General features: G+C 38.8%; 1 protein-coding gene across 4 annotated transcripts in view; it reads right to left on the bottom strand.

The window, feature by feature from the left end:
- Nucleotides 1–24,102, bottom strand: part of KIAA1958 (KIAA1958 ortholog) — a 160,497-nt gene that overhangs the window by 48,640 nt on the left and 87,755 nt on the right. For 3 of the 4 annotated variants that reach the window (XM_032865616.1, XM_032865615.1, XM_032865613.1), the window contains exon 2: nt 21,020–22,214. In XM_032865616.1, coding sequence (XP_032721507.1) covers nt 21,020–22,190 — 1,171 coding nt within the window. In that variant the 5' untranslated portion in view covers nt 22,191–22,214. Of the gene's footprint in view, nt 1–21,019; nt 22,215–22,350; nt 22,372–24,102 lie in introns of those variants that run through there. The other variant, XM_032865614.1, reaches the window with a different exon arrangement.

Here is a 24,102-nt window from a genome sequence, read left to right as displayed (position 1 = left end):
GATAGAGCATGTGACTCGATCTCTAAGTCTCAGGGTTGTGAGTTCAAGCCCCACATTGGGCATAGAGCTTACTAAAAACAACAACAATAACAACAACAACAAAAGACCTATCACACAAATTGCTACAAGACAATACCTTTATCTTATTGTCAGGATAAGGGAAAAAACAAACAATACTTTAACAAAAGTCCATAACAGAATTAGTATGTCTGTAAAATCAAGGGCTAGTTCCCCCTCCCCTCCCCTCTCCCCAGTCCTGACCTTCACTTTAAAAAAAGATTATACTGACATGATGCTGTTTTCTATTAGGTACTTAATTCTTCCATAAATGTATTCCTTTGAAATAAATTAAATTTTCTTAGGACTCTTTCATACGTTCAAGGAAAATAATCTTGGTATTAAAAAAAAAAATGTCCTGGTTGGTAATCTTAGGAAATAGACTAATTTTATTTGTCAAGGGTTATAAAAATCATTTTGCCAACATTCATGTCTCATTTTAAAAAATAGCAATAGCTCCTCACTCCTGCAATTTACTGAGAAAAAAAGTGAGCTGTATTTACTTTAGAAGTGGAAACTAGGGGCACCTGCCTGGCTTAGTCAGTTGAGCCTCAGACACTTGGTTTTGGCTCAGGTCATAATCTCATGGGTCATGGGATGGAGCCCTATGTAGGGCTCCGCGCTGCACAGGGCATCTAACTGAAGATTCTCTCTCTCTCTCTCTGGTCTTCCCCCCACTCGCACACACTTGCTCGCTCTCTCTCTCTCTCAAATAAATAAATAAATAAATAAAATTTTAAATAAATCTTTAAATAAATCAATAAAAGCAGAAGATAGGGGCAACCCAGCTGGCTCAGTAGGTGCAGCATGCAACTCTTAATCTCGGGTTGTGCGTTAGAGCCCCACCCTGGGTGCAGAGATTACTTAAAAATAAAATCTCTAAAAAAAAAAGTGGAAAATAAATTGAGATAACCTTGTAACTACCATAAAATGTATTAAAAAGTAGTGTCTTCTTTCTCCTTTAAACACCCGACTCCTTGTACATTTTTAAAAACGATTGTATTTATCTACCTATTTCAAAGAGAGAGAGAGAGAGAGAGCAGGAGCAGGGGGAGGAGCAGAGAAAGAGGGACAAAGCAGACTCTGCAGTAAGCACAGAGCCTGATGCAGGGCTCAATCCCAGGATCCAAGAACATGACCTGAGCCAAAATCAAAAGTCGATGCTCAACTCACTGAGCCACGCAGGCACCTGTCCTTGCACATTTATACGCTTTCTCCTAGAACTTTAAAACACAGGGTATTTTGTAGGATTGTGGTGTTTGTTTGTTTTTTTCCAAAGATTATTTATTTATTTGACACAGAGAGACACAGTGAAAGAGGGAACACAAGCAGAGAGAGTGGAAGAGGGAGAAGCAGGCTCCCCGCTGAGCAGGGAGCTGGATGTGGGGCTCGATCCCAGGACCCTGGGATCATGACCTGAGCTGAAGGCAGACGCTTAATGACTGAGCCACCCAGGCGCCCTTATTGTGTAGGATTGTTAACACCACTAATTGAAGCCAGATTTGTATGTTATTATAGCTATCTGACCAGCAAATTATTTTAATGCTTAGTTTATCTGTTCCAATAGTGAGAGTAAAACACATTTCTTACATACATATTCAGAAGCACGAAAATTTAGAACAACAGTACCAGTCAGTCCAATATGATTTTTTTTCTTAAAGATTTATTTAAGTAATCTCTATACCTAGTATGGAGGTTGAACTCAGAACCCTGATCAAGAATCACATGTTCTACCAACTAAGCCAGACAGATGCCCCGATAAAGTATGATTTTTGATATTTTTCACTGAAGCAGAAATCACTTAAATAAACGTTAGTCATCTGTTCATTTCTCTTAGTTATATGTTATACAACTCCAGAGTCTCTCAAAATTTTTCTCCTTAATAAAAATTTAAAAGAATAGGGTTCCTGGGTGGCTCAGTCGGTTGAGTGTCCGACTCTTTATTTCACCTCAGGTCATGATCTCAGGATTGTGAAATTGAGCCCCACATTGGGCTCCATGCTCAGTGGGAGTCTGCTTGAGATTCTCTCTCTCCCTCTCCCACCCCCTGCTTGCATGCTCTCTCTCAGTGTCTCTCTGAGAGAAAGAGAGAGCGAGGGAAGAAGGAGGAAAGGAAGGGAAGGAAAAGAAGGAAAGGAAGGAAGTGAGGGAGAGAGAGAAGAAGGAAGGGAGGGAAGGATAGAGAAAGGAAGGAAGGGAGGGAGGGAGGAAGGGAGAGAGGAAGGGAGGGAGGGAGGGAAGTAGAAAGTAAGAAAGGGAGGGAGAAAGAAAGACAGGCAGGCAGGCTGGGTTCAAATCTCCAGCTCTACTGCTTAACTAGCTATGTGAATACGTGTTTTTTAAATTCAGTTTTTCAACTGTGAAACAGGTGTAATAATTATACCTATCCCTTAAAAGTTGTATAAAAATTGAGTAAGAAAGAAAAACAAACCACCCAGCTCAGTGTTGGGCATTTAAATCATCTAGTTCAACTCCTTAAAAACATCATTTCTTAGAAATGTGTTCCAACCCACTAAATCTTACTTCACTTGAGTTTCTTCTCTACTGAGGCTTTAATTTGTAGCAAATATTTGCTAATTCATCCAAGTTAATCTATAAAGGCCACTGGTGTTAAGCATTTGTGCATAGCTGAACATATCCTGTCACCAACATATGTAAGCAAACAGAATTAACTTCTGTATCTAAAACAGCTCTTAGGAGACCTTCCATTCTACACCACCTAGAATACTGTGATGTGACAAGCTTACTCTATCACTAAGAGAGAGACATTAGGTGACTAAGAATTCAGTACAGTATTAAACAAGGGTAAAATCATGGAATTCTCTAAGAATTCTGCTTCTTTGCATGAAGAAAATTAGGATTTCTCCTCAATTGCTCTTTCCCTTCAAAAAGAGCTGAGGTATTACAGCTGTGACCTAGGAAGCCTTGAGGTCAGCACTGCTAGCTAGGGACAGCTGTAGGCTAGCCACATTTGCTCAGAAGGGAGTTAAACATGCTTCACATAGAGAGGACATGCAACATTCAGTGACAACTAAGATGGCACAAAGAGACAAAAAGGAGATCAGATGACAGAAGTGAATAAAAACTAGATGAAACTTCTCAAATCTCAAGCTTAATTTCAAGTCACAGAAAAGAAATTAAGCATTCCAAAGGCAAAAGAAGAGTAGAACAAGAGAATAAATATTGTACTATATTAATCACAATAAGAAGCTCTTTTGTCCTGGCCAAAATATATTCTTAAATCAACTGTAGAACGTGGCTGCATTTTCAGGCTTAGCAGCATGAAACCCACATGACTATAATTAATGTAATAAATCATGCTGTGGAATTTTCTACAGAATCTGACAGTACTCAGTGATATACTGCTTATTAGAGACTGCAGAGATTTCTCCTCCATTTTTTTTTTTATTATTATACTGCCATCGACACTGAATCAAGAGGACCTTCTGATAGTCTGATATATCTTCAGTTGGTGTAACAGATAGAATATAGAGTGAGTTGCTGCCATCAGACTTTCATATATAAAACATCATATACAATTTCCCAAAGGAACCTTGTTTTTTAGTTCTCACTTTAAGTTGTACAAGATACAGGTATTCATTACTGATGTGACATTCACATTTTCTAGCTTCGATCATGAAGTCACAGCTTTACACATGTGGCCTTTTCAGTTTATTCTACGGTGACTTCATTCGTACACAGCGCAGAATACTGTTAAACAGGCATCGTTTCATCAGCCTATATATGTTCTTTCATTGCTTTCAACATCCGAGTCTTAAGTAAAATTTCATTGGACATTAAATCATTTTCAAAAGTAAAAATCACTCCTTACACAGTTCAGGAACTCAGCCATGACTGCATTTTACTTCAGTGAATTCACATATCCTTAAATATGCTTTGCATAAATTAGAAATATCTGAGGTTTAAAAAACACATGGTTTAAAGAGTATTCACATGAGGAAAAGGTTATTTTATGTATATTTCCAATAAAAATGAATTTATTAGTTTTAGCATGAAAGTAGTACATGTTCAATATAAATTTTTTTCCCCAGAAAATAAAGGTATAAAGAAGAAAGAAAAACTGTCCATAAATCCATCATCCAAAGGCGGCCACTGCATATATTTTGATATATATCCTTCTGATTTAAAATTTTAATTAAAAGTCTGACTCTTTAATCACCAAGAGTCTAATCTGTTGCATCTTAACTGTATACTTCAGTTTTCTTTTGTGATGTATTTTTATTTTCTTTGGAAATACTGCTTTGTCTTATGTTCAAGAGGAAAACTACTATTAACACAGTAATGCCTGGTTAAGTTACTGTTTTCTGACATATTCCTGTTAATTATCCAAAATTACAGATTTTAACAGTTAAATGAGAATTTGGCATTTGATTTATTATCCATTAATAACACACAGAACTGAAAATTCTTAAGAACTGAAAATTCGCTATGTCTATTTTTGCCCCTATCCAAACTGTTCTCCACATAGCAGCTTGAGTTTTCCCAAAAGAAAGCAGAAGAAATTAAATTATCTCTCTTTCTTTCTAGAAATTTTAGCAATTGCATATTTACTTTGACACTCAACAAAAACACATTTGTACCTCAACATGGCAGGCATTGTTTTGGGTATGTCTGTATATGTCTCCTCAACTGTTTAAATACTTTGATTTTCACCCCTCCTTGTGGAGACGATTAGACAATAAAAGCAGATGCAGAGTGGGACTAGAAAAGGAAGAGTGAAAAAGGAGAAGTTTTGGCAATGAAGTTTTTAGAGAAATTAAAAAAACTGAGGGAAAGTTGGTACAGGCCCTCAAAGGACTTCTCAGTGTTAAGAGGGAAGATAACAAAATGGGCAAGAGAAGGATCAGCATGGCCAGTGACCCTGGTGGTTAACAGCATGAGCTTGGGAACCAGAATGACTGGGTCAGAATCCCGGCTCTCCCACCCTCTTACTGTGTGAGCTCCAGCAATTTAAACCTTTCTTGACTTAGCTTCTTCATCTGTAAAATGGAGTTAATTATAGTCCTGACTTCAAAGAGCTGTGAGAACTGAGTTATCATAAGCAGTTAGTGAAATAATAAGCACCCTATAAGTATTGGCTATTTTTATTGCTATTTCGCACATAGTAATCAAAGAGAGCTAACAGCATATGACCCTGCCTATGAAGAAAAATTATCATCACCATTTGTTAATAGCTCATCAGTATGTCAGTCAGAACTGAGTATTTGAGTTTGCTAAAATGCTATGGCTTCAGTGACTGAAAACAAATAAGTACATTATATTAGGTAACATCTGATGAATTTACAAAATGAAATGCTATACTACAACAGAAATAGTTATAAAAAATTGTGATTAGAAAAAAATTTTGATTAGAAACCAGGTCTTCCTTTAAATTTACATTCAATTTATAGAACTGCATATCTTAATTAGTAAGACTCAAAATGTGAAGGCATCTTTTACTGAAAATGAATACTAAAGTAAAAAACAAAGGGATTATTAATCAACTTGAAACAAAAGATATATGGCACATAATGCAAAGGAAAACAGATAACACATAAAAAGAGAAATGCAGAAAACTCTAATAAATTACCTCCTTTTTTCTGAGTTAGTCTATTACTATTCATTTAGTAATAATTTAATGGATAGGAGAATGCTAATTTCTCTACTTAGGTCAATGGGTAAAAACAAAACATATTTTTGAAAAATTCATTATAAAATAAAAATTAAAATATTTTTCTACATAAATCAGCTTTCTATTACCCACTTATAAGCAAAATAGAAAAATAAAGCTTTTTTTCTTAATGGTGAGATGGCTTTTCATTTCATAGAATAATTATTTAGCAGCAGTAATTATAATGTATAAAGTTGTTAAAAAGTTAGTGATCCCTAACATAAATCTTAATGTATACTAGTAATTTTACACTAGTGTAAAATATAATTTCAGGCATTATTTTTAAGGAATATGTACCAAATCCTAAAGTCAAATTCATATCAACAGCATATTCTTGGATTCTAAGGATTCTTTATTTTTTCTGCTGAATGAAGTTAACAGGTGGAAAATTAAGTAATACTAAAGTTTTTTTTTTAAGTTACCAGGGGTGGGAGGGAGTGATATCAGCAAGATACCTGAATATCACCCCAATCAACAATAATTTGGTATGCATGCATGGACAAAAGCACCTCTGTGGGAGCTCTGGACTGGGTGGGAGACTGAAACCCAAGAAGAGTCTAATACCACGGAGAGCCATTTTGAGAAGGGTTCACACCTAGGTGGCTATCTCACCAACTATGGTCCAGACTACAGATCCTCAAACAGTTCCATAACCTGAGGACTCAGCTATAGCTCCATTTGGCTTTAGTTCTATGCCAAGGGACCCACAGGAGGATTCATGCCGACATGCACTAGGTAATAGGCATATAGACCCTGGTTCAGGGTGTGGACCCTCAAGTGGCCTGTAAAGCACATCCAGCCTCTTCTTGGCTGTGGGCGGGAGCCTCTGGAGGTGACCCCTCCAAACTCTGTCAGACTATAGTTTCAGAAAGGCCCTGTAACTCGGCTCCAGCTGCTTCTAGCCATAACCTGAGTACAGCCCAGCTGACACAGGAACCTGGCAGGAGACACTCTCATCTGTGCCTCCAGAAATTCCAAAAGGGTCTTACACTTGGCTCCAGTCCTCTTATAGCTGCAGTTTGCCAGGAGTTCCGCAGGTCCAAGGACCCATCTGCAAACTCAGAGATTCAGAAAGGACCTGATACTCAGCTCCAGCCTCTCAGCCACACTCCATTAGTACTACTGCTGGTCCAGGGATCTGTAGAAGACACTCCTATCTGCACCCCCAAGAGATCCTGAAACAACCCTATACTCAGCTCTAGCTCCTTTTGCCATAGACAGGGAGCACTGTAACCTACCCAGGGACCAGACAGGAGACACACCCATTTGTGCTTCCAGAGCCAAGTCTGCAGACCTTGACCATGGCTGTGGGACCAGAACCAGTGCTGGGGATCAGTTACAGCCTTCTAGGCCCTGGTCCAGGGCCAGTCCTGCCAACCTAAGGACCTATCCAGTCACCAGGCAGGAGTCTTTCCAAGGACCCAGTGGGAGCTACAACGGTCTGTACACCCAGTTAATAGGGCCACTGTCTGAACTGTGGATTCTAAAGTGGACCTTTGTCCCAGCACTACTCTACCAAACAAGGTACTCAAGACAGTCCCATCTGCTCAGGGACCAGAAAAGATCCACATCACCCGAGCCACTGGTAACAAAAGTACCAAGTGAACCCGCCAACAGCCTCATAACTGTCCAGGCCAGAATGACTGTGATTCCAGAGGTAATCCTACCAGCAAGAAAAAGGAAAAGATCTCTACCTGCTGAAGTCAGTCTGTAAAAACTGGAAGAGGTGTTTGCTCCTTCAAATGTACAGGCAACACAAGGCTACAGGATCAGAAGAATCAGGCACATATGACAAAGATGATTAAAGGAACCAAAGGAAACTAATAAAGCTCCCCAAGTGATCTAAAAAAAAATGGAGATCTATAATTTACATGACAAAAAATGCAAAATAATCATCTTAAACTCAACAGAATGAAAGAGAACACAAACAACTAAACAAAACCAGGGAAACAAAGCATGAACAAAATGAAGTTTAATAAAGAAACAGAAACCATGAAAAAGAACCAATCAGAATCGAGGAGCTGAAGAACGTAGTAACAAAAGTGAAAAAGTTCAATAGGGAGCTTCAAACACACTTGATCATGCAGAAGAGTCAGTGACCTTGACAGATTATTTGATATTGGCCAGTTAGAAGAACAAAAAGAAAGCAATGAAAAAGAAAATAAAGAAAGCTGCATGAATTATGGGCTAACCATTGAGAGAATGAATATTTGCATCCTGGGAGTTCCAGAAGAAAAGAGAAAGGGGGCAGGGGCGCCTGTGTGGCTCAGTGGGTTGGGCCTCTGCCTTTGGCTCAGGTCGTTATCTCAGGTTACTGAGATCGAGCCCCGAATCGGGCTCGCTGCTCAGCGGGGAGCCTGATTCCCCCTCTCTCTCTGCCTGCCTCTCTGCCTACTTGTGATCTCTGTCTGTCAAATGAATAAATAAAATCTTAAGAAAAGAAAAAAGAAAAGAGAAAGGGGGCAGAAAGCTTTTTAAAGAAATAGCTGAAATTTTACCGCATCTTGGGAGAAATATGGACATCCAGGTATGGAAAGTTCAAAGGTCTCCAAGTAAGATTAACCCGAAAAGTACTTCAAGACCTATTATAATCAAAACGGTATAAGTCAAAGACAAGGCTGGGGCTCCTGATTGGCTCAGCTGATTTGGTTAAGTGTCTGACTCTTGATTTCAGCTCAGGTCATGATCTGAGGGTCAAAAGATGGAGCCCTGCTCTGTGCTAGGTGTGCAGCCTGCATACGATTCTTTCTCCCTCTTCTTCCACCCCTCTCCTCACCTAAAAAATACATTAAAAATTTTTTTTTAAAGATTTTATTTATTTATTTGACAGAGAGAGAGATCACAAGTAGGCAGAGAGTCAGACAGAGAGAGGGGGGGAAGCAGGCTCTCCGCTCAGCAGGGATGCTGAGGCAGATGCGGGGCTCCATCCTAGGAACCTGAGATCATGACCTGAGCCGAAGGCAGTGGCCTAATCCACTGAGCCACCCAGGCGCCCCATATACTTTTTTAAATTTAAAAAAAGACTAAGAGAATTTTTTAAAAGACAAGGATAATTTCAATTTTTTTACGAGATTGTATTTATTTATTTTGAAAGTAAGAGCATGCACCTGTGCAGGAGGCGGGGAGGGGCAGAGGGAGGGAGAGAATCTCAAGGAGACTCCACACTGAGTGTGGAGCCCTACTTGGGGCTCAATGCCATGACTGTGAGATCATGACCTGGGCTGAAATCAAGAGTGGGGCATGTAACTGACTAAGCCACCCAGGCACCCCAAGACAAACAGAATTTTTAAAGTGGCAAGAGAAAACCTATTTTTAACAGCTCCCAGGTGACCACATATGGAGTCAGGAGGGCCTAGAGCATTCAAGTCTAGTCTAAGAGGCCAGTCACTCTGCTGGAAACTCAGACAGGCTCTGGGCTTAGGGACAACTGGCAAGGGAGGGTGACAGTGAGAAGTGGAGAGGAAAACCAGTCTTTCTAACCTTCCCACTGCTCCACCCTCACCCTTTCAAAAAGAAGAAGAAGAAGAAGACAACGATGACAAAACTTTGCTAAGGAAATTGAAAGCAATCACCCAAGAAGAAGAAGAAGGAGAAGACGACAAAACTTTGCTAAGGAAATTGAACCCAATCACCCAATCAATATGGTATAGCCATGACCTCTATTGTGGGTGCTGGTGCCTGAGACTTGTCTCTTTAAGACATACTCTAAGAGCCTAAAATTTGGGTAAGTGATAGGAACAACCTGAAAAAGAAAAAAGGGGAAGAGGAAGCAACTGGAGGTTTAGGTTATTTCTATCCCAAGATAAGCAAAGGTAGGTGCATAGCAGTGACTCAATGCCTCTGAGTTAACAAGCAGGAATTCTAAGTAAGCAGTCACCTACTTTCTTTGTGCCTCATTTCCCATCAGTAAAATAACAGAAACAACCTTTTTCTTCATGGAACTCAGGTAGTGTTATTTTGGAAACAGAAAGTGCTAATAGATAATAGAGAACATTTGGAGGAGGGGGCTTGGTTGTTTTTTATTTATTCCACCAGAACTTGAAAAAATTCTGCAGGTCAGCATCCCATTAAAATCAAGAGGAGGAGAGCCATAGTGTTGAAATTTATAAGAATAATCCCCAAATTCTTTATCTATACACAAGTACACTAGAAGACAATGTTAGTCAAGCTTGCCTTCTTACAAAAAAAAGCCCTTCTAAATGTTCAGTAATAGCAATAATGTCATACTATCCTCATCTCATAAATACTCCACAATTTTTGTTTCATAATTTATATATATTTTTTAAAGATTTTATTTATTTATTTGAGAGAGAGAGAGACAGAGAGAGAGAGGGAGAAGGCACAGGAACTCAAGCAGAGGTGAGGGGCAGAGTGACAGGTGAGTGAGGAGCCCGATGCAGGGCTTAATGCCAGGACTCTGGGATCATGACCTGAGCAGAAGTCAAACACTTAACTGACTGAGCTACCCAGGCATCCCCATAATCTATATTTAAAAAGTAATCATGTTTTAAATATACAAAAGAGTATACAAAATAATACTAAAGTATGTTTACCATGACTCGGAGGGCTTAGTATGGATTAAAATAATCCTTATAACCAACCCTACAGAATAAATACATTATTTTCTTCATTTTACAGATGAAAAGGTGAAGCCACAGGGAAGTTAAGTAACTTGCCAAAGTCACCCAAAAAATAACTGGTAGAGGTGGAATATGAATCCAGGCAGTTGTGTGTCTGGATTTCCATAATTAAGCAGTGCACTTACGTTGTCTCTTATATAACACAATTCATATTCCTGTCATTCAGATTTAATACACGCTATTATTTTGTTATATTTTTTTACATCTTTTTGAAAGAAAATGTTAAAGATACAGTTCAAATTTCCTGTGCACCCATTCCCATCCCCCTTCCTCCCCAAAGGCAACCACTATCATTTGTGGTATGTCCTTCCATGTTTCATAATTAATTACACATGGGGTGTGTGTGTGTGCATGTGCACATGCATGTGTAACAACAATATACTGTTAATATTTGTTTCTTTTTTAAGACATGGACTCTATCATTCTGTAATTGTGTTTCCAAGATTTATCTACATTAATAAATGCAGATCTGGCTGATGCATATATTCCACTGAAAAATATATGAATTTATTTCTCTATTGATAGATACGGAGGTTGTCAATGTTTTGTTTCGTTTTGTTTTTTAGAGATTTAATTTATTTGTCAGAGAGAGAGCACAAACAGGGAGAACAGCAGGCAGAGGGAGAAGCAGTCTCTCTACTAATTAAGGAGCCCGATGTGGGATTTGATCCAAGGACCCTGGGATCATGACCTGAGTCGAAGGCAGCCCCTTAACCGACTGAACCACCCAGGCCTCCTGTCGATGTTTTTTTTAACTTCTCATCACAAAGTTGTAGTGTACACTTCTATACATCCCTCCCCAACCCATGTATATATTTATGAATGTTTCTCTAGGGCAAATGCCTAGAAACCAAATTCCTAGGTAGGATGATATGAATATCTTTAATTTTATTAAATATTGCAAATTGCTCTCCAAAATGGTTGTACTAATTTATATTCCCACAAGCATGTCCCCCTTTCCCCATACTTTCAACAACACTTGAGATAGTTAAAATTAATACTTTCTGAAGGTATCTCATTGTTGTCTTGTGTTCCTTTGATTACCAGTGAGGTTGAACATTTTTCTTTCTTTTTATTTATGTATTCATTTGAGAGAGAGAGAGAGAGAATGGGGAGGGGCAGAGGGAAAGGAAAAAAGAATCTGAAGCCAACCCCGCGCTGAGTGCAGAACCCGATGCAGGGCTTGATCCCATGATCTATGAACTGAAATCAAGAGTCCGGCGCTTAACTGACTCAGTCACATCCAGTTGCTCCTAGGTTGAACATGTTTCATATTTACTAACTACATGGGTTTCCTCTTATTAGAAGTGCTTCTTCATTTCCTTTTCTCATTTCCCTAGTGGATTATCTGATCTTTTTTCCTGCTGATTTGTGGCAGTTTTTAATATATATTCTGTGTATGAATATTTTTGGTTATATGAATTAAAATCATCTCACAGATGATTGTTTATCTTTTAACTTTATGATATCTCTTGTCCCAGCTAAGACTTTTACTTACAGTCTTTTACTTTAAGGTTGTCAGCATTTTCAATCTTTTCCTTTATGGTTTGTGCCATGTTTTAAAAACTCTTCCTGACATCAAGGCTATTTTGCAAGATTTCCTCCAGATAGTTTTAAGCTTTATAATTCCACATTTAGATCTTTAAATGAGACTTATTTTCATGTCTGTTGTGAGATAAGGATCTAATTTTATTTTGTTCCACATGGGTGACAAATGTCCAATACCATTCATTGACCAGTCCATCCTTTTTTCCGAAGATATTGCTGACAGCAAGCGCTGAGTCCCAGAAACCCATGGTCCCAGGTATATAAATTTTCCCTAAGATATATTTTCATGGTCAAGAAATTACCAACAGGGGCACCTGGGTGGCTCAGTTGTTAAGTGTCTGCCTTTGGTTCAGGTCATGATCTCAGGGTCCTAGGATCCAGCCATGTATCGGGCTCCCTGCTCAGCAAGGAGCCTGTTTCTCTCTCTCCTCCCTGCTCCTGCTCCCTCTCACTATCTATCACTCTCAAATAAACTAATCAAATTTAAAAATTAAAAAATAAAGAAATTACCAACACAATGACCACACTCATACCATGTGCAAGGCACTGAAATTGAAGAAAAGGGTGCTGCGTAGTTCCATTAAAGCCTCCTTCAGCATTAAAAGGGGAACACAATAAATTAGGTAAGTATCTAGATCATTAAGTTTCTTCCAAGAGACCAAATGAAATAAAGCTCAATCCCCTTCAACAGATCTTACGTAACTCTTGACATTACCACCACTACCCATGGCAACTCAAGGGCAAAATTATACAAGGAAAGAAAGAAACAGAGGGTAATAAGGAAGGAAAGAAATGAAGAAAGAAAAAAAATGTCCAAGTCCAGATTTCCTAAAACTTCCTTATTTGGGCTATGTCCAGGTGATTTTGCTGTTCAATCCCTCTGTCAGAGGTATCAACTTAAGAAATGGTAAAGAAATAAAATAGATCGTTTCAGGAAATAGTACCACGTGAATTCACGTGGAAAAAGGTATGCCTAAGGGAAAACTAATAATTCAAAATTAACTTTTAACAAATATTTAACATAGTGGTATAAGAAGTTCCAATTGGGATTTCTCTCATTTTCCAGAACCACCCTTTATGTAAAATCCATAGCTGAAAGCAAAGGTCCCAAGTACCTGCTTCCCCTATTCTAGGTTCAGGGAGGTATGTTAACCTATGCTTCCAACCACTCCTCGCAAGGGACACATTTTAGCAAAAACTCCCCCTGGGAAGGGAGGGAAGATTTAGTGTGAGGAGAATCCACATCCTATGGATTGGTTGTGTAATATGTAAAGCAAGATAGCATTCAATATGGGGCATCTTGGTATCAGTGGTTAATGACCAAAGGGATGTCATTAATTTTAGCTGAAAACACAAACTTAGTGACAAAAAGAAAATTATTTTTCATGCAACACCTAGGAGAGGTCAACACCTTTCCTAGGTTTAGAGGTTATATTCCCCCAGATTCCTTACTTAAAACAAAAAGCCCAGTCTAGCCAGCTTAGGCAGAAAAGCATTAATAAAGGCCAAAGAAATTCCTAGAACACCAGTAAATGAGGTTTGGAGGTCTCCACAAATAATTCCCTGACCCAACACAGATTCAGTCTGGTAGAGGCAACAAAGCCACCAAACTCCAGCGACAGCCTCTACAGTTAGAACCACTGCAGGGATGCTGCTCCTGCTGCCTCTAGAAACTGCAAGATTTGCAATTTGCAAAACAGATTCTTTTGATTAGGGTCTGATGTGAGTGCACCTGACTGGTAAAGCCTAAGTTCACAAGATTGTGCCATCTCTGAAATAAATACTTGGAATCCAAGTTTTTGGCCTCTCCAATAGAGAAACACAGATGCACAAAGGAGGGAATTCTCTCACACAGGAAGAGTGTTCAAAGTTACTGGGTAGCAGGATGGAAACAATGTGCCCCACAATATGGGTCTTGCATTCCCTCTATCACTGCTTCTCTAGCTTCAATGTCCATACAAGTTATGTGGAGATCTTATTAAACACAAATTCTGAGTCTTTGGGTCTGGGATAGGGACTGAGATTCTGTATTTCTACTAGATTCCCAGCTGATACCAGTGATACTGTTCCATGGACTATTTTCTAGTAGATGTAGGGATGTCATCGCATAAGATCAGAGTCTACTTCGCTACTTAAGAGTATTGAGCACAGCATAATAATGGCAACAATGGTGATGACAACGAAAAAAATATTAATAATGGTAGAAACTATTATTTGCTGAATGTTTATTACATGTCAGGTACTCTCTTTACCTATATTTTTGCATTTGTCCCTCAAACAATCCTGCAAGACAGGCATTACTATTACTTTACAAATGAGAAAACAGTCTCAGGAAAATGAAATGACTTGGCTAAGTTTACAAGGCTAGCAGGAGGTAGGGCTGGGAATCAACCTAGGCATGTCTAATTTCAAACTCTGAGTGACCAGTCTCTACTATCTCAGTGGCCAGCGCTGCCTGACATATCAATCCTAAGATAAGCACCCAATTGATAAGGAAGGAAATGATGGTATAAACTGAGCCTGAATTTTTACTTTGCCTCTCTTTGTCAGAATTTACATCTCAGGTCATCTTGCACGAAGGTACAGGAAAGGGTACAGCTGTGAAAACAAATTTAATCAGGACGTCCGGGTGGCTCAGTCAGTTGGGCATTTGACTCTTGTTTCTGGCTCAGGTCGTGATCTTGGGGTCATGATCTTGGGGTTGTGGAACTGAGCCCTGCATGAGGTCTGCTTAAGATTCTTTCCCCCTTCCCCTCTGCTCCTCCTCCCACTCCTACATGCACTCTCTCTCTCAAATAAAAAAATAAGTAAAATCTTTAAAAAACAAATTTACTCGTATTCTACCTTGGCAAGAAGAGGCATATATTTCTTGTGGAATAAGGAAATGTGTAAAATATAATGCATACATATACCATACATACACATGCATATATATAAACAAGCATATATTCATGTTTCTACCCGTTATTAGAACACTGTTCTAGTAGATCCTGCCTTGAATGACATATATAAACATTTCCCATCTGCCCACATTAAAAAACAGCAACAACAACAACAACAACACAAAAAACAAAAAACTTAAGTGCCCAAAACAAAAACAAAAATATACACAAGTAGTGTAGATAATTCTGGTTTGCTGTTCCTTTCAAGATGACAACCTAGAACATCCTTGGAAGAACACCCCATCTAACCTCCACACCTAATTATGTGGTTTATGTAAACTGGTCTCAATACCATTTCCAGGCGGGCGTCTAATGCCCCAGAGACTGATTCAAGGGTTAATGGGAATGTTGTGACACAGGTTCTGTCTACTGCTAGACATGAATCCTAGCAGCACTTGGCAACCACCTTGGGGACCATACAGAAATCAAACATCTATAGGGAGAGCTAATACCAAGGAACCTAAGGTGAGACATCGTTTAACATTTGGCTAAAAACTTGTTTCAAGATATGTCCTCGGACATAAAGCAATTTATTCTTTTTAAACTTATTTTAACTCAGATTTTCTGTTTTTGACAAGAGAAACCATTGTTTATATATGACAACATATACCAAACAACTAGAATATAAGACTTAATCAATTTTTAAAAGCTTAATAAATTCAATTTTACATGAGGTTTCAAAAAGTACTCTATTAAATAAATTATACTCTTCCTTCCTTTTCTACAAATGCATTTTGTTTTGTGTAAGATATAATCCAATAGTGGGGTGCCAGGCTGGCTCAGTCAGTGGAGCACGCGACCCTTGATCATCGGGTGATCGAGTTCTCACCTGACGTTAGGTGTGGAGATTACTTCAAAAAAATAATAAAATCTTTTAAAAAGACATAATCAAATAATAAAAAAAATTAGAAGAAAAGGAGATCAATAACAACAGACTTGAAAATCATAAATGGGGGACGCCTAGGTGGCTCAGTTGGTTGAGCTGCTGCCTTTGGCTCAGGTCATGATCCCAGGGTCCTAGGATCGAGTCCTGTATTGGGTTCCTTGCTCAGCAGGGAGCCTGCTTCTCTCTGCCTCTGCCTGCTGCTCTACCTGCTTGTGTTCTCCTTCTCTCTCTCTGACAAATAAATAAATTAAAAATAAAAAAGAAAATCTATAAATGGACCCAATTATAAACAAAAATGTTACACATAAATGTTATGCATAAATGGGAATTATTCAATAAATGAAGCTGGAACATTTGACTACTGCAAAAATAAGGAAGTGAGGATCCAATCCAAAATCTATTCTGACTTCAGAGTTAAATGTAAGAAAAGAAAGGAGAGGGGCACCTGGGTGGCTCAGTGCTTTAAGCCTCTGCCTTCAGCTCAGGTCATGGTCTCAGGGTCCTGGAATCGAGCCCCGCATCGGGCTCTCCGCTCGGCGGGGAGCCTGCTTCGCCCTCTCTCTCTGCCTGCCTCTCTGCCTACTGTGACCTCTCTCTCTGTCAAATAAATAAATAATTAAAAAAAAAAAAAAAGAAAGAAAAGAAAGGAGACTCCGGGGGGTGGGGGCAGCTGCAGCAGGTGGAAAACCAAAAAAGAACCAGAGTAAAACACAGGTAAATAGTTATCAGATTCAAGGGAAGGAAAGGACTTCCTTAGCAAAATAACCAAATGTGGGAAAGATGATAGCTAAATAGAGGCTGAAAGGAATAACCTTCATAAAAATTAAGAAAATTCATCTCAAAAATATGCCATCAACAAAATTAATTACATCAAAATTACTTTAATGGTAAAGAGAGAAATGTATTTCCAATACACAAAATAAACTAGGAGTTAATATTTGTAATATATAATGAATACATATAATTTATTAGAACTAAAGATATGCATTTTCTTATCTTTTAAAGATGTGTATTTTCAAAAGAAAAACATATATATTTCAAATCTGATAAGCAAAAGTTGACTGCTTGCTACTATAAAATTTCTGGGGAAAAGCTGATTAATAAAATGGGTCCTTGCACAAAATCATAAAGGAAGTCACGTGTATGTGTGTATGTTTAAAAAAATATACACATAAAAACCCAACTCCGAATGCAATAGAAATTTAAATTTATGACAAATGCCCTAAATTTACATTTAATAACCTCAAAATGTAATGGAATCTAAGCCACTGGGGAAATAGTCAGTAATTCTTCTAATAATATGTCCTCTTTACTCATTACTATTAGCTAAGATTTGGGATGAAAAGCATAAGAGAGCTGACATGAAAATTAATAATTTTATTCATACCTTGATTAACATTTTATCATTTTGTGAGTTTAGTTTTGAACATAAATAAGGATGACTTTCCACTAGGCGAATAGAATTTAAACAGCATCAGTAAAAACTAAACAAAATGAAAAAATTTGTTTCTGGTTTACTCAACAGTCATTTGTCAGAATATTTATTTAAAAAAAATACTATTCAAAGATATGCAGTATTTCTACAATGATTTGATAAGGACTCGGCTTACACAACATCGTTTTAAGAAGAGCACCTGATTTTGCTTTCAGTTAGTTCTTTCAAAAGGTTTCTTCCTGGCTTAGTCCCAAGTATACTTTCTATATTAACTGAGTAAGGACCATCTGTACATATTCATTCACATACATTTGGATGTGCTGTAATTCTAAATTTAAAAAAAAATCTATATTTAGAATGAAGACTATCTACAATAGTAAATATGCAAAACAAAACTGTTAAGAGCACAAAGGCTAATTTGGGCTCTATAGAACACAAGTAAATTGTAAGTTAACTTTATCTAACTCCCACAAAAGAAAAATGTCAATGAGAGTTTTATTTGTTCCAGTGATGTTTCTAGTAAAATAGTATTCTTCTAAAAAAGATTTTATTTATTTGACAGAGAGAGAGAGAGAGAGAGACAGTGAGAGAGGGAACACAAGCAGGGGAATAGGGAGAGGGAGAAGCAGGCTTCCTTCCTTCTTCCTGAGAGCCTGATGTGGGGCTCGATCCCAGGATGCTGGGATCATGACCTGAGCCAAAGGCAGATGCTTAATGACTGAGCCACCCAGACACCCCTAAAATAGTATTTCTTTAAAGCTAAAAATATTTTAGCACTATAATAAATATCCTTCCAAAGAACAATATAGATCAAAACATTAGGATGATTCCTTAGGAACTTCTCATCAGTTCTTCATGCTGTTTTTCCTTAAAAGTTCAACTCTAAGCCAGGCCAATTCTCTTTGCAAGAGTACAGCTAAATCACAGTTTATGATTGTATTAACTATGTGCTGTACTTGGCCATACCTGCTTTTTATAGCTATCATAAAAAGTGCAATTTCAAAAAAAAGTGTAATTTTATTAAGAAATAAAATCCAAGAGAATGTAATCTATACAAAAAATAAACAGTTTAAAATATTTTTCAAATAGGCTGAATTTCTTTTCCATAACAATTATGTAATAAGATATTCATATTTTGTTTAGCAAAGAGTCTTGGTGTTTCATTCACTGACCACTAGGCAGATGCAAGGAAATCTGGGTTAAGTTAGTGGAAGAAGTAATGCAGCAGTATTACTAAGCTGCAGTAAGTTAGTAGAAGGATACGGAGGTAAGTTCATGGAAGGATGTGTGATACAACAGTCTTACTAAGCTGTTTTGGTATACTGGATCACTTTGCAAAATACAATTCTGTATTCTACCCTCTAATATAAAATAAATGAGAATATAGAAAACTGTCAGGGTAAGTCTTCTATTTTATTTTTTTAAATGGTGGGGGAGACACAAATAAACCAGATACAACTATCTATTTAAGTGAAAAGGTACCACTACTTTATTCTATATGTATTAAGAGTCAGATTTCCTACCTAGTACAAAGACCTTCACGAGCCTTCACGAGCCTTCACGAGCCTAATGAAAATGTGTCTAAATTATGCTAGGATTAGCCAAAGACTATACTGTTAAAAAATTCAACACCATTAATCACTAAGGTAGTGGAAATCAAAACCACAATGAGATACTACTTCATGCACCCAGGATAAATATCATTTTGTTAAATAGAAAACAACAAATATTGGTCAGCATGTTAAGAAACAGGAAACTTTTTTACACTGCTGGTGATTGTAAAATAGTGGAGTTACTTTGGAAAAGTCTGGCAGTTCCTCAAAGAGTTAGAGTTACCATACACCCAGCAATTCCACTTCTAGGTAGTTGCCCACGTGAAATGAAGTTACACGTCCACTTGTATAGGAGTGTTATCAGCAGCATTACTCATGACAGCCAAAAAATAGAAACAACCTCAATGTCCATCAACTTACGAAAGGAAAAACAAACTATGATATATCCATACAGTGAAATATTATTTGGAAATAAAAAGAAATCCTGATACATTGCTACAATGTAAGAAAAAAATATGCTAAGTGCAAGAAGGTAGTCACATGCTATGATTCCACATATATGAAATGTGCAGGATGGGCTAATCTATAGAAACATAAAATAGATCAGTGGTTGATGGTCTGGGAGGAAGAAAAGAGGGACTGCTGATGGGTATCGGGTTTCTTTCTGGGGTGGTAACAGTGCTTTGAATTAGATAGTGGTGATGATTGCACAACTCTGTAAATAAACCAAAAACCACTGAACTGTGTATTTTTAAGAGTATATCTTATGGTATGTGAATTATATCTCAATGAAGCTATTATTTTAAAAAGAAAGAAAAATGAATAAACTGAAAAGCATTATTTTGAATCAGGATATGAATATTTTCCTTGTATAGTTTATTAATAATACCATGACTGTGTCAGCAAAATCATAAATTGGGTAAAGGCACAGGTACTGCAGGCTTCTAGGAAACTTTTTCCAAAATACATGACTTCCTTGAGAGGGATTAAAATGAAACAAACCAAAACGTGCCACAAATTTCTGCTTTCTATAAACTCTGTTCTGTATATCTGTTCATCTTTGTCCATGTCTACTTCTGGCTTATTATATTTGAATAATGAAGCCAAATGCATGACACCCAAACCCTTTTATATAATAATAGCCCAGATTTAATAAATACTACATGTTAGAATCAGAGAACATTAGAATTCAAAATTAGATAGAAGTCTCATACAATTATTTCCCTCTCCTCTCAGTCCATTCCAATTATGCCCATGTACTCCAGGAAAGCAAGTTATCAACTCTTTTAAATTTTGAGATAAGGGGACCCTGGGTGGCTCAGTGGGTTAATAAGGCCTCTGCCTTCCGGGTCATGATCTCAGGGTCCTGGGATCGAGCCCCACATCGGGCTCTCTGCTCAGCAGGGAGCCTGCTTCCCCCCACCTCTCTCTGCCTGCCTCTCTACTTGTGATCTCTGTAAAATAAATAAATAAAATCTTCAAAAAATAAAAAAAATAAATAAAATAAAAAATAAATACATTTTGAGATAAAAGATAAAATACTTCTTTTAGAATTATTTGTTGCTTTTAAAATACTTGTTCTAAACTGCCACACCAACTAAATGAACAGAAAGACCAAGTTGGTTCAGACAAATAAATAATAATGGAAAAGCACCAGTTTTATTGTCATTACACACCCAACATTATGTCATTTTGGCTTCCAACAGCAACCAAATACCTTGGTACTGATAGGAGAGCATAAAAATTCTTTTCAAAGATAACATTAATATACCAAAATTATTCAGCTTGCAGCACCTGGGTGGCTCAGTGAGTTAAGTGTCTGACTGTGACTTAGGTCACGTCTCAGGGTCATGAGATCAAGCCCTGAATCAGGTTCTGTAATTAGCACAGAGTCTGCTTGAGAGTCTCCCCTCTCCCTCTAATCCCCACCCCTACTTACTTGCTCTCTCCCTAAAATGAATAAAATCTTTTTAAAAAATAATAAAAATAAAAATTATTCAGCTTAAGATCAAATATAAACCTTAAATCTAGCCATGCAATATTAACAGCACAATCCTACAGCTGTTCTCTCAGCCCTGAGGTACACTGACTGGATGGATGGCCTTAACTCAGATGAATGTCCTTCAGAATATTACCTGGATAGAATATATTTCATTATTTCTATGTTTCTGAGAATAATAAAGGCCTGATTCCTAGCAAACTGAGCCAATGGTTTTGTAAGTGCTGACGGCGCAGAATTCTCTGATGTGCGTGGATGAGGGACTCTCTGTCACCTCATGTGCCATACCTGGTATGCACTGTGCTGTGGCCTCAGTGGTTATGGTTGGAGCGACTGGGGGCTGCTGCTGACTGGAACTCACTTCTGGCTCTGTGTTAACTGAGGGAGAAAGAGCTACCTCACAGGAGGAAACCTGGCTGGGCAGATGGGGCAGGAACTCTTCAGAAGCAACTTGGTCATCCTGTCCAGGCAGTTGCAGTGCAGACAAAGGGATGCTGATCTGTTTGTTAGGATGGGATGTGCTCACAGGCATCTGCATGGCCACCTGCTGGCTGGTACCATGGGCACCAGGGGGTCCTCTGTTTGGTGAAGCCAGAGATACCCTGGCAGTCTTCTGGACGATTGGTCTGGACATGACAGAGGGGGATGCAGACACACCATGTGGGTCTAGCTCTGTGCCAATGGCAGATGTCACATGGGGAATCAGCTTAGCAGACCCTATGCAGGAGGGACCAGCATGAGTCTGAGGCTTGGGTTTTGCCATCTGTGTCAATGAAAGGGCTGGTCCATCTACCCCTCCAGTCAGCTCTGCATTCGCCACAATGTAATAATCTTCAGGAATCTCTTGTTTGATTTTCTTAATGATGACATCATTGCTGCATTCATCAATCATTTGAGCTTGAGAGCTGGAATGGAGAGAAGATGGGACTATTCCAGGCCTTTTTCGAGCAATGCTTTGAGGCCTTTGGGTTTGGGGTTCAAAGTCACTATCCTCGTCTGTAACAGAAGACTCACAAACCATGTCAAACAGGGTGTTTTCATCTTCATATTCTTCTACAGCTTCATCCAGTTCAGAGGGTTCACTGCAATAAGAGAAGTCACAAGAGTCTCTGGTCCGATTACAGTCTAGCTTCGCTTTCACAGGTCTCCCAGGATACCTTTCAACAGGGCTAGTTTGTGTCTCAGAGGGTACTCCAATTATACTGGGACTATCAGAGTTAAAACTTCTGTTATCCTGGAAACAGACCCTTTCTTGGGACCCAGCTCTGCAAGTAGCTGTCAGTGGCCAGTGATAAGCATGGCCAGCACTACAGCCCCACATTGCTGTGAGGTTCCCATGGGAACCTTCCGAAAGCAAGTGTTTCAGGTTTGGAATGAGGCTGCAAATGGTCCCATGGCTGTGGGCCCAGCTGACCAATTTGGACAGATTCTCAGATGAAGTATGAAGGCAATCCTCCATGTTACAGGATCAGCAGTGTCCTTCCTAAAGGGAAATAATCAAAATAAGAAGCCATTATTACCCAAGATATTCCCATATCTCTATTACTTCAATTTCCTTGAATTATGATCATGTGGCATAAAAAAGAAATGTACTTCAAAACTGTATCTAGTTGGGGCACCTGGGTGGCTCAGTGGGTTAAAGACTCTGCCTTGGGCTCAGGTCATGGTCCCAGGGTCCTGGGATCGAGCCATGCATCGGTCTCTCTGCTCAGCAGGGAGCCTGCTTCCTCCTCTCTCTCTGCATGCCTCTCTGCCTACCTGTGATCTCTGTCTGTCAAATAAATAAAATCTTTAAAAAAAATTTTTTTTAATGAAAAAAAAAACTAGTTAATATCGCTGCACATGGGCAGACTGGAAGAGAATACAGGTAAAAGTAAAAAAAAGTGATGCTTTATGGCCGTGAGAGAAGATTTTTGTTATTTTCCTTGATTGTTACAATATCTGCATAAAAATATTTGCATGAATGAATGGATAAAGAAGATGTGGTGTATATATACAATGGAATACTATGCAGCCATCAAAAGAAATGAAATCTTGCCATTTGCGACGTGGATGGAACTAGAGAGTATTATGCTTAGGGAAATAAGTCAATCGGAGAAAAACAACTATCATACGATCTCCCTGATATGAGAAAGTGGAGATGCAACGTGGGGGGCTATGGGGGTAGGGAGGGAGGGAGACAAACCATAAGAGACTCTTAATCTCACAAAACAAACTGAGGGTTGCCAGGGGGACGGGGGTAGGGAGAGGGTGGTGGGATTATGGACATTGGGGAGGGTATGGGGTATGGTGAGTGCTGTGAAGTGTATAAACCTGGTGATTCACAGACCTGTACCCCTGGGGCTAATATATTATATGTTTATTAAAAAAATAAAAAAAATTAAGATATATATTAAAAATATTTGCATGAGAAAAAAAGTGGGAAAGAAAAAAAAAACAAGCAATAAAAAAGAGGTGAGCCTATGGGCGCCTGGGTGGCTCAGTGGGTTAAAGCCTCTGCCTTCAGCTCAGGTCATGATCCCAGGGTCGTGGGATAGAGCCCGCATTGTGGTCTCTGCTCAGTGGGGAGCCTGCTTCCCTTCCTCTCTCTGCCTGCCTCCCTGCCTACCTGTGATCTCTATCAAGTAAATAAATAATCTTAAAAAAAAAAAAAAGAGGTGAGCCTTTTCATGGTATGTTTTACTTCCAAAGTCACAAAGAGAGGTTTATTCAATTTCTTAATAATAAAATGTGTGGGGGTGCCTGGGTGGCTCAGTGGGTTAAAGCCTCTGCCTTTGGCTCAGGTCATGATCCCAGGGTCCTGGGATCAAGCCCCGCATGGGGCTCTCTGCTCCGCAGGGAGCCTGCTTCCTTCTCTCTCTCTCTGCCTGCCTCTCTGCCTACTTGTGATTTCTGTGTGTCAAATAAATAAATAAAAATATTTAAAAAAAATAATAAAATGTGTGCATTATCTGTATTAACCAAGAGGATGTACTTCCGACTTTACCCTCTGCCATCAGAAACTTCATTACTAAAAGGCAGAACCAACAAAGGTTTAGGTCCATTCTAGGATGAGTCACAGAAAGGAAGTCAATCCTCTTCTGGGCAGTGGAAAACAAATAACGTAACTCAGAGTCCAAAGAGAGAATTAAGAGATGCAGAAGGAAAGTCTTTAGCAGGGAAGGGAGACTGGACTGGGAGGAGAGCCACTAGGGGGTGCCTCCTGGGGTCAGGGGCAAAGGCAGTTTGCAGACCAGAAGCAAGGATGAGTGGGCCAGGTCAGGTGCCAGGACTGTAACCAAATCTTAGGAGCTGGCTATCTGTCTCCCGGCTGTCTGAAATTCCTGAAATACTGCCCTTCATTTCACCATTTGGAAGAAGAAAGATGTGTC

Source organism: Lontra canadensis, unplaced genomic scaffold (genome assembly GCF_010015895.1).
Source record: "Lontra canadensis isolate GAN:19392208 unplaced genomic scaffold, GSC_riverotter_1.0 scaffold30, whole genome shotgun sequence".
In the NCBI taxonomy this organism is placed as follows: domain Eukaryota; kingdom Metazoa; phylum Chordata; class Mammalia; order Carnivora; family Mustelidae; genus Lontra; species Lontra canadensis.
The sequence above is the reverse complement of the archived record's forward strand: the minus strand, read 5'-3'. Positions and strand labels throughout refer to the sequence as shown.